We start from the raw sequence: 16,020 nt of genomic DNA, 5'->3' as shown, positions 1-16,020 counted from the left end.
AACCCTATATAACAGCTTAGTTTCCAACCTGACTCTAGCGTAACATTGCATGACAAAGAAGGAAATCAAAATATTTTATCCCCAAATATGCTTCTTTGCCGTATATATTATATATTTATATGAAAATATAGGGCCAGGCATGGTGGCTCATGCCTGTAATCCCAGCACTTTGGGAGGCCGAGGTAGGTGGATCACGAGGTCGAGTTCAAGACCAGCCTGGCCAACACGGTGAAACCCCATCTCTACTAAGAATACAGAAATTAGCCCAGCGTGGTGGCACGTACCTGTAATCCCAACTACTCGGGAGGCTGAGGCAGGAGAATCCCTTGAACCTGGGAGGCGGAGGTTGCAGTGAGCCGAGATCACACCACTCCACTCCAGCCTAGGCAACAGAGCAAGACTCTGTCTGGAAAAAAACCCAACAAACTATATATATATAATTTTATTTTATAATTTTATTTTATTTTATTTTTTTGAGACAGAGTCTCCCTCTGTCTTCCTCTGTCACCCAGGCTGTAGTGTCAGTACAATCTGGGCTCACTGCAACCTTCGCCTCCCAGGCTCAAGTAATCCTCCCACCTCTGCCTCCCAAATAGCTGAGATTAACGTCTTTGCCACTGTGCCGGCAAAGTTTTGTATTTTTTGTAGAGATGGGGTTTCGCCATGTTGCCCAGGCTGGTCTTCAACTCCTGGGCTCAGGCAATCCTACTGCCTCAGCCTTCCAAAGTGCTGGGATTACAGACGTGAGCTACTGCGCCCGGCCAGAGAATCTAGCACCTTTTAAAGGTTTAAATAGGAAATTTTTGCCATCTAAAGCCAGTCACTATGAGACATCCTAAGAATCTTGGTCTCCACTTATCTTAACCCGGACACCCCTTTCTATGAACCCGGTCTTCAGATAGCCAATTGCCAATCAGAAAATCGCTGAATCCGCCTATGACCTGTAAGCACCGCTTGGAGTTGTCCCGCCTTTCCCGACAGAACCAGTGTATACTTTACATGTATTGACTGATGTCTTAAGTCTTTCCAAAACGTGTAAAATCAAGCTGTAACCCAACCACCTTGGACACATGTTCTTAGGACCTCTTCAGACAGTACCTTGGCCTTCCTCGCTCATATTTGGCTCAGAATAAACTTCTAAATATTTTAGTTTGACTCTTCGTCAACATGGATGAATCACAAAAGCATTACGCTTTTGAGGAGCCAGTCACAAAAGGTTACATCATACTGTATGATTCCATTTATACACCATTTCTAAAGAGAAAACTAGGTTCCAAGAGCAGATCAGTCCTTGCCAGGGGTCCAGGTGTGGAAGGGAGTGACTATAAAGCAAATGAAGCACAGAAGAAAACGGCAGCACAGGTAGTTTCAGGGTGGGACAGGGCTCTTCTGTATCCTGGTTACAGTGGTTACTACACGTATCCATACATACGTGAAAATTCATAGAACTTTACACCCAAAGAAACGTTAGGTTTTTTGTTTTGTTTTGTTTTTGTTTTTTTTGAGATGGAGTCTCCCTCTGTCGTCCAGGCTGGAGTGCAGTGGCGTGATCTCGTCTCACTGCAAGCTCCGCCTCCCGGGTTCACGCCATTCTCCTGCCTCAGCCTCCCGAGTAGCTGGGACTACGGGCCCACGCCACAACGCCCGGCTAATTTTTTTGTATTTTTAGTAGAGACGGGGTTTCGCCGTGTTAGCCAGGATGGTCTCGCTCTCCTGACCTCGTGATCTGCCCGGCTGGGCCTTCCAAAGTGCTGGGATTACAGGCGTGAGCCACCGCGCCCGGCCGAAACGTTAGTCTTAATGTAAGATTTTTTTTTAACCCTTTAATCAGTAAGGTGCATCTGCATTTCACGATTCCGGGACAAATACAGATGTGCACACGCTCCTCAGCCTATGCAGGGACTATTTTATTTCTCATGGACACCCTTTCCTAACTGCACACTTTTCATTTGTTACTTTAGCCTGACACCTAAGACATGACTGGAACAGAATGCGAGGTTGATTTTCTGGAGACAATCGCTACCCTCTTCCTTGCCCTCTCTCTCCTGTCTCTCCCTGGTTTCCACTTCTGCGTCTTCCCACCTCTCCCCTGCTTTTGCGTCCCCGTGTTTTTCACGCTGTGTCATGGCCTCCTCCGTCTTCTCCCGCTCTCTCACAGTCTCCCACTGGGGGCTAGGGGTGCCCGGCCCGCATCCCTGGGCGACCCTGAGTCCCCGCAGGCGGCCCCGAGGCCGGGGTGGCTTCCGCGTGGGGGCTCTGCCCGAGGCCTTTCTCTGCCAAGGAGGGAGCGTGGACGCTGGGGGAGCCCAGAAGGGCGCTGCACCCACGGGGACCGGAGGTGGTGGGCGGACCCCTCCTCCGCGTCCCCGACGGGACAAGCCCGGGGCCCCCACGGTCTCCGCGCCCCCGGCGGGACGGACACCCTGGGCCACCGCGGGCCCCCCACCACCTACCCGGCCTCGCTGGATTCCCAGGAGCCCCTCACAAACGAAGCCTTCGAGCTCATCCCTGACTCGGGGGCGGCTTTCGAAGGAACCGCACCGGACACTCTCCTCTCGCTGCCTCTCAGTCTGGGTTTCTGTGGAGCGCGTCTCCCAGTCGCTGTCCCTACTCTCTCCCTGTTCCTGCTCTCTGCATGTTCACCTGCCCCTCCGTTTCCCCTCCCGTCAGCTCCCTCATCTCGTCTCCGACCGCGTCCCTCGCATGCAGATCCGGGAGAACGAGCGTCCCTCAAAGACCGGCGTGCTGCGGCCTGCACGGAGGGTGCCCGGGCCCCTCCTCTGAGGACCGACCCCCCGGCCGGCGCCGCTCCTCCCGCCCGCAGGGGGCGCTATGGGGCGGAGCGGCCCCCGCTGCCGGGGGCCGAGTCCCAGCATGCACCGCGCCCGGCCGGAGCTGCGTTTGGGGGCCAGCCGGGCAGTTCTTGGGAGGCGGGTTGGGGCGGAGCGGAGGGGAGGCCGTGCCAGGCGAGGCCGGTTCGTGCGGAACCGCCATGGCCGAGCCGGCTTCGGTAAGAGGGGCCGGTGGAGAATGCAGGCTCTGTCGAAACTCGGGTTCCTGTCGCAGCTGGATTGGGGTCCGCGTCCAGGGAGTGGGGCGGCGGGGGCCTGGGCCTGGGGGTTGGCAGTGGCCCACGGACTGAGCTCCGGGCTGGGCTGGAGAAGGCGGAGTCTTGCTGCGTGTGCTGTTCTGGAATTGACCTGGGGAAAAGCTGGTCTGGCCGGGCTTGGCAGCGCGCGTCTGTGGCCCCGGCCACTCGGAAGGCTGAGGCGGGAGCAGCGCTTGAGCCCGGGAGCTCTGCGCTGTATATGTGCTGGGTCCATCGCGCAGTGCCTCCGAGGTCTGCATCTGTGTGGTGTGACCTCTCGGGAGCGGGGATCACCAGGTTCCCCAGGGAGGGGGAACCGACCCAGCTCGGAAACCGAGCAGGGCAAAACTCCCGTGCTGATCGTTAGTGGGATCGCGCCTGTGAATAGCCACTGCCCTACAGCCTGGGCAACATCCAGACCCTGTCTGTTTAATAAATAAATAAAAGTTGGTTTGGGAGAAAGAATCCGGGTGGGAAAGATCTGTTTCTCGGCCTATTGTAGGCTCAGATCAACAACGCTGTCCCTGCCTTCAGTGTCGGGGCTCTGAACCTCGGGGTCTCTCTGGGGCCCGTGCTCTCCTGCTGAAGGTAGCTTCAGAGAAGCACATCAGTGTTAAGCAGATGAGAAAAAGGAGAGGGAAAACTGGAACTGAGAGAAATTGGAGACCGCTCCCTCTAGGAAAGGACAGAAAACTTAAAATGAATTGCGTGGTTAGCGTAAATCGAATTTACCGTAAATGCTGTAGTATTGCAATGTAGTATTGAAAATTTGAGCACCGGTTTTAGAGTTTGAAAGGCATGTCCTGAGGCTTAATCCAGGAAACCCTGTTACATTCAGTTAAGTATAACTTGCTTAAGTGTGCAAGTTTTTCTTGTGCCCCCAATGCAATTTTATAATCTTACGAATGTAATGCTCCTTATTTGCATTTGATTCTTCCCTTTTGCCTCCCACCCCTTTTCCCCAGCCTCCTTTGGCAGGTACAGATTCTTTTTTATTTCTTCAAGCTGTGTTTCTATAGCTAGGCTTTCTTTTTTTCTCTCCTCTTTAAATGATTGGGAACCTCCAGGAATATTCCTTTCTGTTCTGGGAAAGTTTGTGGTAGCTCTTCTTTGTACATTGAGTTCATAGAAAATGTAACAGTTTCTTGGCTAATGTATTATTTGGGATAGGCAAGGAAAAATCGTTTTCTTGATTTTCCTTTCCACTGTAGCAGTTCAATGTTAATTGTAAATATGGTCATAAATGGGAATTTTATAGGTGGAAAACATATGGATGACCGGGCGTGGTGGCTCACGCCAGTAATCCCAGGACTTTGGGAGGCCGAGGCGGGCAGATCACCTGAGGTCGGGAGTTCGAGACCAGCCTGACCAACATGGAGAAAGCCCGTCTCTACCAAAAATACAAAAGTTAGCCTGGCATGGTGGTGCATGCCTGTAATCTCAGCTACTGGGGAGGCTGAGGCAACAGAATCGCTTGAACCCAGGAGGCAGAGGTTGCAGTGAGCGGAGATCGTGCCATTGCACTCCAGCCTGGGCAACAAGAGCGAAACTCCGTCTCAAAAACAAAACAAAACAACAACAACAAAAACACATGGGTGAGGTACCATAAAACTGTAGAGGAATTTGGTTTAAATCACATTGTAAAAATAACAAGGCCATCCGGAGGGACGCGGTGGCTTATGCCTGTAATCCCAGCACTTTGGGAGGCCGAGACGGGCGGATCATGAGGTCAGGAGATCGAGACCATCCTGGCTAACACGGTGAAACCCACTCTCTACTAAAATTACAAAAAATTAGCCGGGAGTGGTGGTGGGGGCCTGTAGTCCAGCTACTTGGGAGGCTGAAGCAGGAGAATGGCGTGAACCCGGGAGGCGGAGCTTGCAGTGAGACGAGATCGCGCCACTGCACCCCAGCCTGGGCGACAGAGGGAACTCCAGCTCAAAAATAAATAAATTTTTTAAACAATAGCAAGGCCAGGCTGGGCGCAGTGGCTCACGCCTGTAATCCCAGCACTTTGGGAGGCCCAGCCGGGCGGATCACGAGGTCAGGAGATCGAGACCATCCTGGCTAACACGGTGAAACCCCATCTCTACTAAAAATACAAAAAATTAGCCGGGCATGGTGGTGGGCCCCTGTAGTCCCAGCTACTCGGGGGGGCTGAGGCAGGAGAATGACGTGAACCCGGGAGGCGGAGCTTGCAGTGAGCAGAGATGGCACCACTGCACTCCAGTCTGGGCGACAGAGTGAGACTCCATCTCAAAAAAAAAAAAAAAAAAAAAATAGCAAGGCCGGGCGCAGTGGCTCACGCCTGTAATCCCAGCACTTTGGGAGGCCGAGGCGGGTGGATCAGCTGAGATCAGGAGTTCCAGACCAGCCTGGCCAACATGGCGAAACCCCGTCTCTATTAAAAATAGAAAAATCAGCCGGGTGTGGTGGTGGGCGCCTGTAATCCCAACTACTTGGGAGGCTGAGAGAGAAGAATCTCCTGAACCTGGGAGGCAGAGGTTGCAGTGAGCCAAGATTGTGCCACTGCACTCCAACCTGGGGACAGAGCGAGACTCCGCCTCGAAAAATAAATAAAAATAAAACAAGTTTGAACTTGTTTGTCATAATAGCTGATACTTCAGTTTTCAGAGCTTATGATAGTTTAGATAGAATTTTAGCTCTGAAACTTTTACTCCAAAATCCTAAGTGTCAAACGTCAGGTCTCCTAGATTCTCTTACTGGGAGAATTGTAGTGCTTCTGACCAACATTTTCTATACACTTGGGAAGAGCCTTAGCCATCTTTCAAGATGTCCAGGGCTTTTCTTGTAGGCTGTCATCTATATTTATAGCACAGAATCTGAAAGGAGTGAAAATGGAATTTTCAAAAGTTACACATGTTCTGTTGCTTCCCTATTGCCACAGTGGATCTGTCCTCAAACACCCAGGAAGAGCCACCCTGGTTAGTTCAGTCCATACCAGAGGTTGTAGGTTAATGGTCCAAGAGTCAGCCAATCATGGCTTGCAGACATTTTGTTTGAAACAACCCTGTTAAAATTGGGAATTTTAGTTGCCAACATGATTTCACATAGAATGATCTATGTTTCCAGTTTCTCTTTAAGAAAACGAGGCATCCCAGGCCAGGTGTGGTAGCTCACACCTGTAATCCCAGCACTTTGGGAGGCCGAGGTGGGTGGATCACCTGAGGTTAGGAGTTCAAGAACAGCCTGGCCAACATGGTGAAACCCCGTCTCTACTAAAAATACAAAATTAGCTGGGCATGGTCACACATGCCTGTAATCCCAGCTATTCAGGAGACTGAGGCAGGAGGATTGCTTGAACCAGGGAGGTGGAGGTTGCAGTGAGCCGAGATTGTGCCATTACACTCCAGCCTGGGTGACAGAACGAGACTCCGTGTACAAAAAAAGAAAAAACCCATGTGTCAATGTAAAACAAAGCTACAAAACCTGTAGAAGGTGACACTGGAGAAAATCTCTGGAACCTAGGGCACAGTGGGAAGTCCCTGGTGTTGTACCACAAGCACAATCAATAAAGGGAAAAAAGTGATAAATTGGACATAATCAAAATTTAAAACGTTTGCTTTTTGAAGGATCATGTTAAGAGGGTGAAAAGATACAGACTGGGGCCAAAATTTGCAAACCACATATTTGACAAAGGACTCCTATCTAGACTACATAAAGAGCTCAGCTAGGCAAGGTGGCTCATGCCTATAATCCCAGCACTTCCAGAGCCTGAGGCAGGAGGATTGCTTGAGCCGGGGAGTTTCAGATTAGCCTGTGCAACGTAGCAAGGCACCATCTTTATTTAAAAAAAAAAATAAAAAAAATCTTCCTTGGACAGTTAAAAAAAGAATCCAATTAGAAAATGGGCAAAAGACGGCCGGGAGCGGTGGCTCACGCCTGTAATCCCAGCACTTTGGGAGGCCGAGGTGGGCGGATCACGACGTCAGGAGATTGAGACCATCCTGGCTAACATGGTGAAACCCCGTCTCTACTAAAAATACAAAAAAAAAAAAAAAAAAAAGCCGGCAGTGGTGACGGGCGCCTGTAGTCCCAGCTACTCAGGAGGCTGAGGCAGGAGAATGGCGTGAACCTGGGAGGCGGAGCTTGCAGTGAGCCAAGATTGCTCCACTGAACTCCAGCCTGGGTGACAGAGTGAGATTCCGTCTCAAAAAAAACAAAAAAAAGAAAATGGGCAAAAGATATAAAGTGGCATTTCGCCAAAGAGAATATATGCATGGGAAAAAACACATAAAAAGATGTTTAACATCATTACTCATTAGGAAAACCAAATTAAAGCCACAGTTAGAGATCACTATACACCTATTAGAACAGTTAAAAGTAGTGGCATTGCCAAATGCTGGCGAGGGTGCTAAGAAATGCTGTCTTATAGATTGCTGGTAGGCAACGCGAAATGGCGACCAGGCACAATGGCTCAGGCCTGTAATCCCAGCACTTTGGGAGGCTGAGGTGGGCGGATCACAAGGTCAGGAGTTCGAGACCAGCCTGACCAACATAGAAACCCCATTTCTACTAAAAATACAAAAATTAGCCGGGCATGGTGCCGCACGCCTGCAGTCCCAGCTGCTCGGGAGGCTGAGGCAGGATAATCACTTGATCCCAGGAGGCGGAGGTTGTGGTAAGCCAAGATCACACCACTGCATTCCAGCATGGGCCACAGAGCAGGACTCCCTCTCAAAAAAAAAAAAAAAAAAAACAGAATGTAAAATGGCCCAGCCACTCTGGAATATAGTTTGGCATTTTCTTTAAAAACTAAACATATACTCATCATATGACACAGTAGCTGTAGTCCTGGGCATTTATCCCAGAAAAATAAAAACATGCCCACCCCAAATCCTGTACATGATTGTCCATAACAGCTCTTTTGTTAATATCCAAAAAGTTAAAACCAAAATATTTCTCAGTAGGTGAATGGCTAATCAAACTAGTGCATCCATACCACAGAATACTACTCAGCAATAAAAAAAGAAATGAAATACAGTCCTGGGTTGCTTAATGACAAGAATGTGTTTTGAGAAACACATTGTTAGGCAATTTTGTGGTCGTGCAAACATCAGAGTATGCTTCCAAAAACCTAGATGGTATAGCTTACTATGCACCTAGGGTGTATGGTATAGCTTATTTCTCCTAGGCTACAAACTTGTACAGCATGTTACTGTACTGAATACCGTAGGCAGTTGTAACACAATGGTAAGTATTTGTGTATCTAAACATAAACGTACAGTAAAAATGCAATATTATAATCTTATAGGACCACTGTTGTGTATGTGGTCTCTCACTGAAGCATCATGTGGCACATGACAATATTGGTAAACATGACAACTTGGATGGATCTCAAGGACATTATGCTGAGAGAAAAAAGTCAATTTCAGAAGGTCGCATACCATGTGATTCCATTTATATAACTTTTTTTGTTTGTTTCTTTTTTTGAGACAAAGTCTCACTCTGTCACCCAGGCTGGAGTGCAGTGGCACAGTCACAGCTCACTGCCAACTACGCCTCCCAGGTTCAAGCAATTCTCCTGCCTCAGCCTCCCGAGTAGCTGGGACTACAGGCATGTGCCACCATGCCTGGCTAACTTTTGTATTTTTAGTAGAGACGAGGTTTCACCATGTTGGCCAGGCTGGTCTCAAACTCCTGCCTGCCTCAGTCTCCCAAAGTACTGGGATTACAGGCGTGAACCACTATACCCAGCCAACATTCTTTTTTTTTTTTTTTTTTTTTTTTTTGAGACGGAGTCTCGCTCTGTCGCCCAGGCTGGAGTGCAGTGGCGCAGTCTCGGCTCACTGCAAGCTCCACCTCCCAGGTTCACGCCATTCTCCTGCCTCAGCCTCTCCGAGTAGCTGGGACTACAGGCGCCCGCCACCACGCCCAGCTAATTTTTTGTATTTTTAGTAGAGACGGGGTTTCACTGTGGTCTCGATCTCCTGACGCCAACATTCTTGAAATGGCAGAATTGTGATCTATAATAGATTCGTGGGTGTGATTATAAAGGGTTGGAACAAGGGAGCTTTTTGTGGTGATGGGATGCAGTTGTCTCTCAGTATCCGCAGGGGATTGGTTCCAGGACCCCTCACAGATAGCAAAATCCATGGATGCTCAAGTCCCTTATATAAAATGGTAGAATTTACATATACCCCGTGCACATCTTTTTGTACATAAATCATGTCTCAATTATTTATAATACCTAATACAATATAAGTGCTATGTAAATAGTTATGCTGGATTTTTAAAAATTTGTAGTGTATTTTATTCTTGCATTTTAAAATACATTATTTAAATTTTTACTTTATTTTATTTTTTAATAGAGATGAGGTCTTGCTGTGTTGCTCAGGCTGGTCTCAAACTTGAGTTCAAGCAATCTTTCCACCTCAGCCTCCCAAAGTGCTGGGATTACCATACCTGGCTTTTATTTTTAAAGCAGTTTTGATCTAAGGTTGGTTGAATTTATGGATGTGGAACCTGTGAATACAAAGGCTGATTGTAGTTGTGTTTTTTGATTGCAGTGGTGGTTAAATGAGTGAGCATATGCGATGAAATAACAGAATTATATGCACACATTGTACCAATGTCAGTTTACTTGTTTTGATATTGTACTATAATATACAATATGACCTTTTGGGTAAACTGGGTGAAGGGTACATGGAACCTTTCTAAAAATAATTTTTGGGCCAGGCGCAGTGGCTCGTGCCTTAATCCAGGTGTGCCATCACGCCCAGCTAATTTTTGTATTTTTAGTAGAGATGAGGTTTTGCCACATTGGCCAGGTTGGTCTCTCGAACTAGGCATGGTGGCACACCCCATAATCCCAGCTACTCGGGAGGCTGGGGCAGGAGAATCACTTGAACCTGGGAGTCAGACCTTGCAGTGAGCCGAGATTGCGCCACTGCACTCCAGCCTGGGCATCAGAGTGAGACTCCATCTCAAAAAAAAAAAAAAAAAATCCAGGCCAGTTTCGAACTCCTGAATTTAAGCAGTCCTCCCGCCTCAGCCTCCCAAGTAGCTGGGACTATAGGCACACTTACATGGAAGCCTTCTGTGCTGTTTTTACAATATCTTGTGAATCTATAATTATTTCAAAGTAAAACATTTTTCAAAAACTGACACATCCAGCAATACTGGACCCAGTCTTCCACAGCAGTAACTGGTTGCTGTTAAGTAAAGCATCCCTTTTCAAATGGTCTTTATGCTCAAAGGCCTGCTATTCATTCATTCATTTTAGTTTATTTCTATTATTTTTGAGACAGAGGCTCACTCTGTAGCCCAGGCTGCAGTGCAGTGGCAGGATCTCAACTCACTGCAACCTCTGTCTTCCGGGTTCAAACGATTCTCCTGCCTCAGCCTCCTGAGTAGCTGGGACTACAGGAATGTGCCACCACGCCCAGCCAATTTTTAAATTTTTATAGAGATGAGGTTTTGCCATGTTGGCCAGGCTGGTCTCTCGAACTCCTGACCTCAGGTGGTCCACCCACCTTGGCCTCCCAAAGTGCTGGGATTACGGGCGTGAGCGACCACGCCTGGCCCATTCATTCATTTTACTTGGCTCCAGTGAACATTTGTGAACTCTTTGTTGTTTATTTTATAATATGGCACCATTCAGAAATAATTAACATGTTTTCTTTCTGTATCTCAATAAAGTAATAGACATTGAAAAACAAAGTAGCTGTAAAGTAAAAATGTATGTGTATACTATTTGTGATTCCAGGTAACTGTGACATTTGATGATGTGGCCTTCTATTTTTCGGAACAAGAGTGGGAGATCCTGGAGAAGTGGCAGAAGCAAATGTATAGGCAAGAGATGAAGACCAATTACGAGACCCTTGATTCCCTGGGTAAGATGGGCTTCTAAGGAATCACTTTTTAGGAACCAACCTAATAGTAGCAGGCTTCCTTCCCTGTATGAACCATGGGCTGGTTGAATATGATACTGTGCCCAGTTTACATTCATAATGTCACCTCCGTTTTCCTATAATGGCCTGGGAATATTAAATTCCTTTTTATCTAGTGGTATCTTTGCCTTCAGTATTATTAATACTCTGAATTCTCTGTCTCCCACCTTAACCCTCCCCCATTTCTCCCACAAATAGAATTACTAAGTAATCTAGCCAGGCGTGGTGGCTCATGCCTGTAATCCCAGCACTTTGGGAGGCTCAGGTGGGTAGATCACCTGAGATCAGGAGTTCGAGACCAGCCTGATCAACATGGGGAAGCCCTGTCTCTACTAAAAATACAAAATTAGCCGGGCATGGTGGCGCATGCCTGTAATCCCAGCTACTTGGGAGGCTGAGACAGGAGAATCGCTTGAACCCGGGAGGCAGAGGTTGCATTGAGCCAAGATCGTGCCATTGCACTCCAGCCTGGGCAACAGAGCAAGAGTCCATCCAAAAAAAAAAAAAAAAAAAAAAAAAGAATGACTAAGTAATCTAATTGCCCCTCTTTTTTAAAAAGTGTATTCTTTTATTTCTTTAATACTTTCATGCCTCCTTAGTGTGTTGCCTGCCTGAATAAGATGAATTTCTCATCTTCAAGGAACTATTGGTTCCATGAAGGGGACAGAGTGATTAAGTGAGAATAAGCTGGGATGCAACATAGTGCATGGTGTGAATATAACAGGCAAGAAAAGGGTAGAGGAAGGGAGGAGAGAGCAGTGGGATGGGACACTTAGGTAACTCTAGGGACATACTCAAGGAGTAGATTAAAAAGATTAAAGAGAAATTTGGGGAAATTATAACTTGCTGCTTATCCGGCTTATTCTGACACATTCTTGTATCATTAAAACCATTTCTTTCTTTTTTTTTTTTTTTTTCAGATGGAGTCTCACTCTCACCCATGCTGGAGTGCAGTGGCGTAATCTCCGCTCACTGCAACCTCTGCCTCCTGGGTACAAGTGGTTCTCCTGTCTCAGCCTCCCAGGTAGCTGAGACTACAGGTGCCCGCCACCGCACTGGCTAATTTTTTTTTTGCATTTTTAATACAGATGGGGGTTTCATCATGTTGGCCAGGCTGGTCTCGAACTCCTGACCTCGTGATCTGCTCACAGCCTCCCAAAGCGCTGGGATTACAGGCATGAGCCACCACGCCTGGCCTCATTAAAACCATTTCTACTGGTATCAATATAATAAGTGATCTTAGTCTAGCCTGAAGGACTCATTCCCTGCTTGGGGGATTTATATTTTATTGTGTGAGATATGAATGACAAGAGTCAACCATGTGAAATTAGGGGGAAGACAATTTTAAGCAGAGAAAAACTAGGACAAAGGCCCCAGGGTAGGAGTGCCTGGGCTCAGGTTGTTGAGACCTACACTGAGCCTGTGGTAGGATCTGCACAGAGGGCTGGTGAGAAAGGGATGCCGAGGCAGGAAGGCCCCCAAAGGACAAGATAAGGAGTTGGATTTTATTCTCAGCACAAGGGGAAGATGATGGGGGGATTTAAACAGAGGGGAGTGATTTACTTTTAAAATGGTTACTTGGGTTGCTATGTGGAGAATGAATCATAGTGGACAGCAATGAAAGGAGAGAGACTAGCCAAGAGTGCTGGCCGTTCTGGTGCGATTTCATGGCAACTGAACCAGGTAGGTAGTAATTAAGACAGAAGAAGATGGTCTCCAGATAGGCTTTAGAGGCAGAATCCCAGATTTTGCTGATGGATTAGATGTGGAAAAAAAGAAGAATCAACTCCTTGATTTTTGGTTTGAGTATCCTGATGGCAAGTGGCTTTGTTCACTAACAAGAGGAAGGGTAGGAAGGTCGCACATTTGGGCCACATTACATCTGAGATGCTCATAGACATTTCCATGGAAACAAAGTATGTGAAACTGGAATTCCATGTTAGGGTCAGGACTGGATTTACAGAATTGGAAGATGTTATAGTGATGGTATTTTAAACTATGGGGCTGGTTTGGGATCATCTAGGGAGAATGTGTAGACAGAACGGAAAGAGACCTGGGACACCCCCTCATTTAGAGGCTAACCTGAGGACACTGAGGCCCAGTAGCCAGCAGGGTGGGACAGATGAGAGCTGTTTGCTGATCCAGTGTTGTTTTGAGGTATCACAATTAGTGTCCTTCAACTTGGAAAATTTAGCCTGATTTTTCCAAATTTTAAAAATCAAATGGTATTACCTGCCAATGATTTTCTGTACAGAACATCCAGATCCTAGCCCCAGAGCTTAGGATTTAGCAGGTTCGGGCTCAGGCCCAGGGATCTACATTTTTCATAAGTACTTGAGGTGCTGCTAATGTTGGCGGTACCCACTTCCCTTGGAGATGAAGCCTTGATCTGAGGGCTGAGCTGTAGCTGACACCACCAAAGGCTCAGAGGAAGAGGCTTCCTGCTGCCTACTCTGAAGACTCTCTGCTGATTTATGAAAACCCTTCTTTTTTTTTTTTTTTGATGGAGTCTCGTTCTGTCACCCAGGCTGGAGTGCAATGGCACGATCTCAGCTCACTATAACCTCTGCCTCCCGGGTTCAAGCTATTCTCCTGCCTCAGCCTCCTGAGTAGCTGAAATTACAGGCATGTGCCACCACACCTGGCTAATTTTTATATTTTTAGTAGGGACAGAGTTTCACCATGTTAGCCAGGGTGGTCTTGAACTCCTGACCTCAGATGATCCACCCGCCTCGGCCTCCCAAAGTGCTGGGATTACAAGCGTGAGCCACCGCACCCGGCAAAAACCCTTCTTTTAGGCTTATGCCACTAGACTGCATTACTCTCTAACTCTTAATCACTGTTATTTAACAACCTCCTGTTTCTATCACTTCACTGATCAAGAATGTTGGTACCTTGATATTCACCAGGTGTGGTGGCTCACGCCTGTAATCCCAATACTTTGGGAGGCCGAGGCGGACAGATCACTTGAGGTAAGGAGTTTGAGACCAGCCTGGCCAACATAGTGAAACCCTATCTCTACTAAAAATAAAAAATAATAATAAAAAAAAAAATTAGCCAGCGTGGTGTCACACGTCTGTAATCCTAGTTACTCAGGAGGCTGAGGTGGGAGATTGCTTGAACCTGGGAGTTGGAGGTTGCAGTGAGCCGAGATCACAACACTGCATTCCAGCCTGGGTGACAGAGTAAAACTCTGTCTCAAAAAAAAAAAAAAAAAAAAAAAAAAAGAAAAGAAAGAAAAGAAAAAAAGAATTTTGGTACCTCAATAGTGAGGATTGTATGTGAGCCATCTCATCAGAAAAGTTTAATGATTGAAGTTCCCTCCTTAACTCCCTGTAAGTTTTCTTTTATTTATTTATTTATTTACTCACAGTGTTCTCATAATGATCACTTTTTTAAATCCACATCATCCTTAACTTGTCTGCTTCCTTTAATTTTGTGAAACATTGGGCCAGGCACAGTGGTTCACACCTGTAATCTCACCACTTTGGGAGGCCAAGGTGAGTGGATCATGAGGTTAGGCATTCGAGACCAGCCTGGCCAACATAGTGAAGCCCCGTCTCTACTAAAAATACAAAAAATTAACTGGGCATGGTGGCGCACACCTGTAATCCCAGCAACTCAGGAGGCTGAGGCAGGAGAATTGCTTGAACTCGGAAGGCAGAGGTTGCGGTGAGCCACTCTGTGCCACTGCACTCCAGCCAGACTGTGCCCTGCACTCCAGCCTGGTGACACAGTGAGACTCCATTTCAAAGAAAAAAAAAAAAAAAGGCTGGGTGCGGTGGCTCACGCCTGTAATTCCAGCACTTTGGGAGGCTGAGGCAGGTAGATCATGAGGTCAGGTGTTCCAGACCAGCCTGGCCAACTTGGTGAAACCCCGTCTCTACTAAAAACACACACACACACACACAATTAGCTGGGCGTGGTGGTGCACACCTGTAATCCCAGCTACTCAGGAGGCTGAGGCAGGAGAATCACTTGAACCCGGGAGGCAGAGGTTGCAGTGAGCCAAGATCACACCACTGCACTCCAGTATGGGCAACAGAGCGAGACTGTCTCAAAAAATTTTGTGAAATATTGCAGAGGATATTTAAACTGAACAGTCTTTTTTTTTTTTTTTTTTAGACAGAGTCTCTCTCTATCACCTAGGCTGGGTGCAGTGGCACAATCACAGCTCACTGCAGCCTCAAACTCATGGGCTTAAGTGATCCTCCCAACTCTGCCTGCTGAGTAGCTGGGACCGCAGGCATACACCACCACACCTAGCTAATTTTTAAAATTTTTGGGCCAGGCGCGGTGACTCACGCCTGTAATCCCAGCACTTTGGGAGGCCGAGGTGGGTGGATCACAAGGTCAGGAGATCGAGACCATCCTGGCTAACACGGTGAAACCCCATCTCTACTAAAAATACAAAAAATTAGCTGGGCGAGGTGGCGGGTGCCTATAGTCCCAGCTACTCAGGAGGCTGAGGCAGGAGAATGGCATGAACTTGGGAGGCGGAGCTGGCAGTGAGCCGAGACCGTGCCACTGCCCTCCAGCCTGGGCGACAGAGCGAGACTCTGTCACAAAAAAAAAAAAAAATGTGTAGGGATGGGGTCTCCCTGTGTTGCCCAGGCTGGTCTCAAACTCCTGGGCTCAAGCAGTCCTCCCACCTCAGCCTCCCAAAGTTCTGGGTATACAGGCATGAGCCACTGCGCCTGGCCCGAACTAAACAGTCTTGGTAAGGCTGTATTCTATTGTCATTCATGTCATTTCAATGGCTTTCATTTTTTTGACTTAACTTTGATCTCACATCTCTAGGAATCAAAGTCAACTATGAAAATGATTTTTACTGTGGGTAATGGTAAAAAAGAGAGAGAGGCCGGGCATGGTGGCTCATGCCTGTAATCCTAGCACTTTGGGAGGCTGAGGTGGGCGGATCACTTGAGGTCAGGAGTTCGAGACTATCCTGGCCAACATGGTGAAACCCTGTCTACTAAAAATACGAAAATTAGCTAGGCATGGTGGCGCGCACCTGTA

The 16,020-nt window shown here is 47.5% G+C and overlaps 1 protein-coding gene across 1 annotated transcript in view; it reads left to right on the top strand.

Moving 5' to 3' along the window:
- Nucleotides 1–2,881: 2,881 nt before the first annotated feature.
- Nucleotides 2,882–16,020, top strand: part of ZNF425 (zinc finger protein 425) — a 30,813-nt gene continuing 17,674 nt past the window's right edge. The window contains exons 1-2 of the mRNA XM_032762075.2: nucleotides 2,882–3,010; nucleotides 10,818–10,944. Of these exons, the coding sequence (XP_032617966.1) occupies nucleotides 2,993–3,010; nucleotides 10,818–10,944 (145 nt within the window). The 5' untranslated portion in view covers nucleotides 2,882–2,992. The remainder of the gene's footprint in view (nucleotides 3,011–10,817; nucleotides 10,945–16,020) is intronic.

Source organism: Hylobates moloch, unplaced genomic scaffold (genome assembly GCF_009828535.3).
Source record: "Hylobates moloch isolate HMO894 unplaced genomic scaffold, HMol_V3 SCAFFOLD_1, whole genome shotgun sequence".
Classification (NCBI taxonomy): domain Eukaryota; kingdom Metazoa; phylum Chordata; class Mammalia; order Primates; family Hylobatidae; genus Hylobates; species Hylobates moloch.
This window is presented reverse-complemented; position numbering and strand designations above follow the sequence as displayed.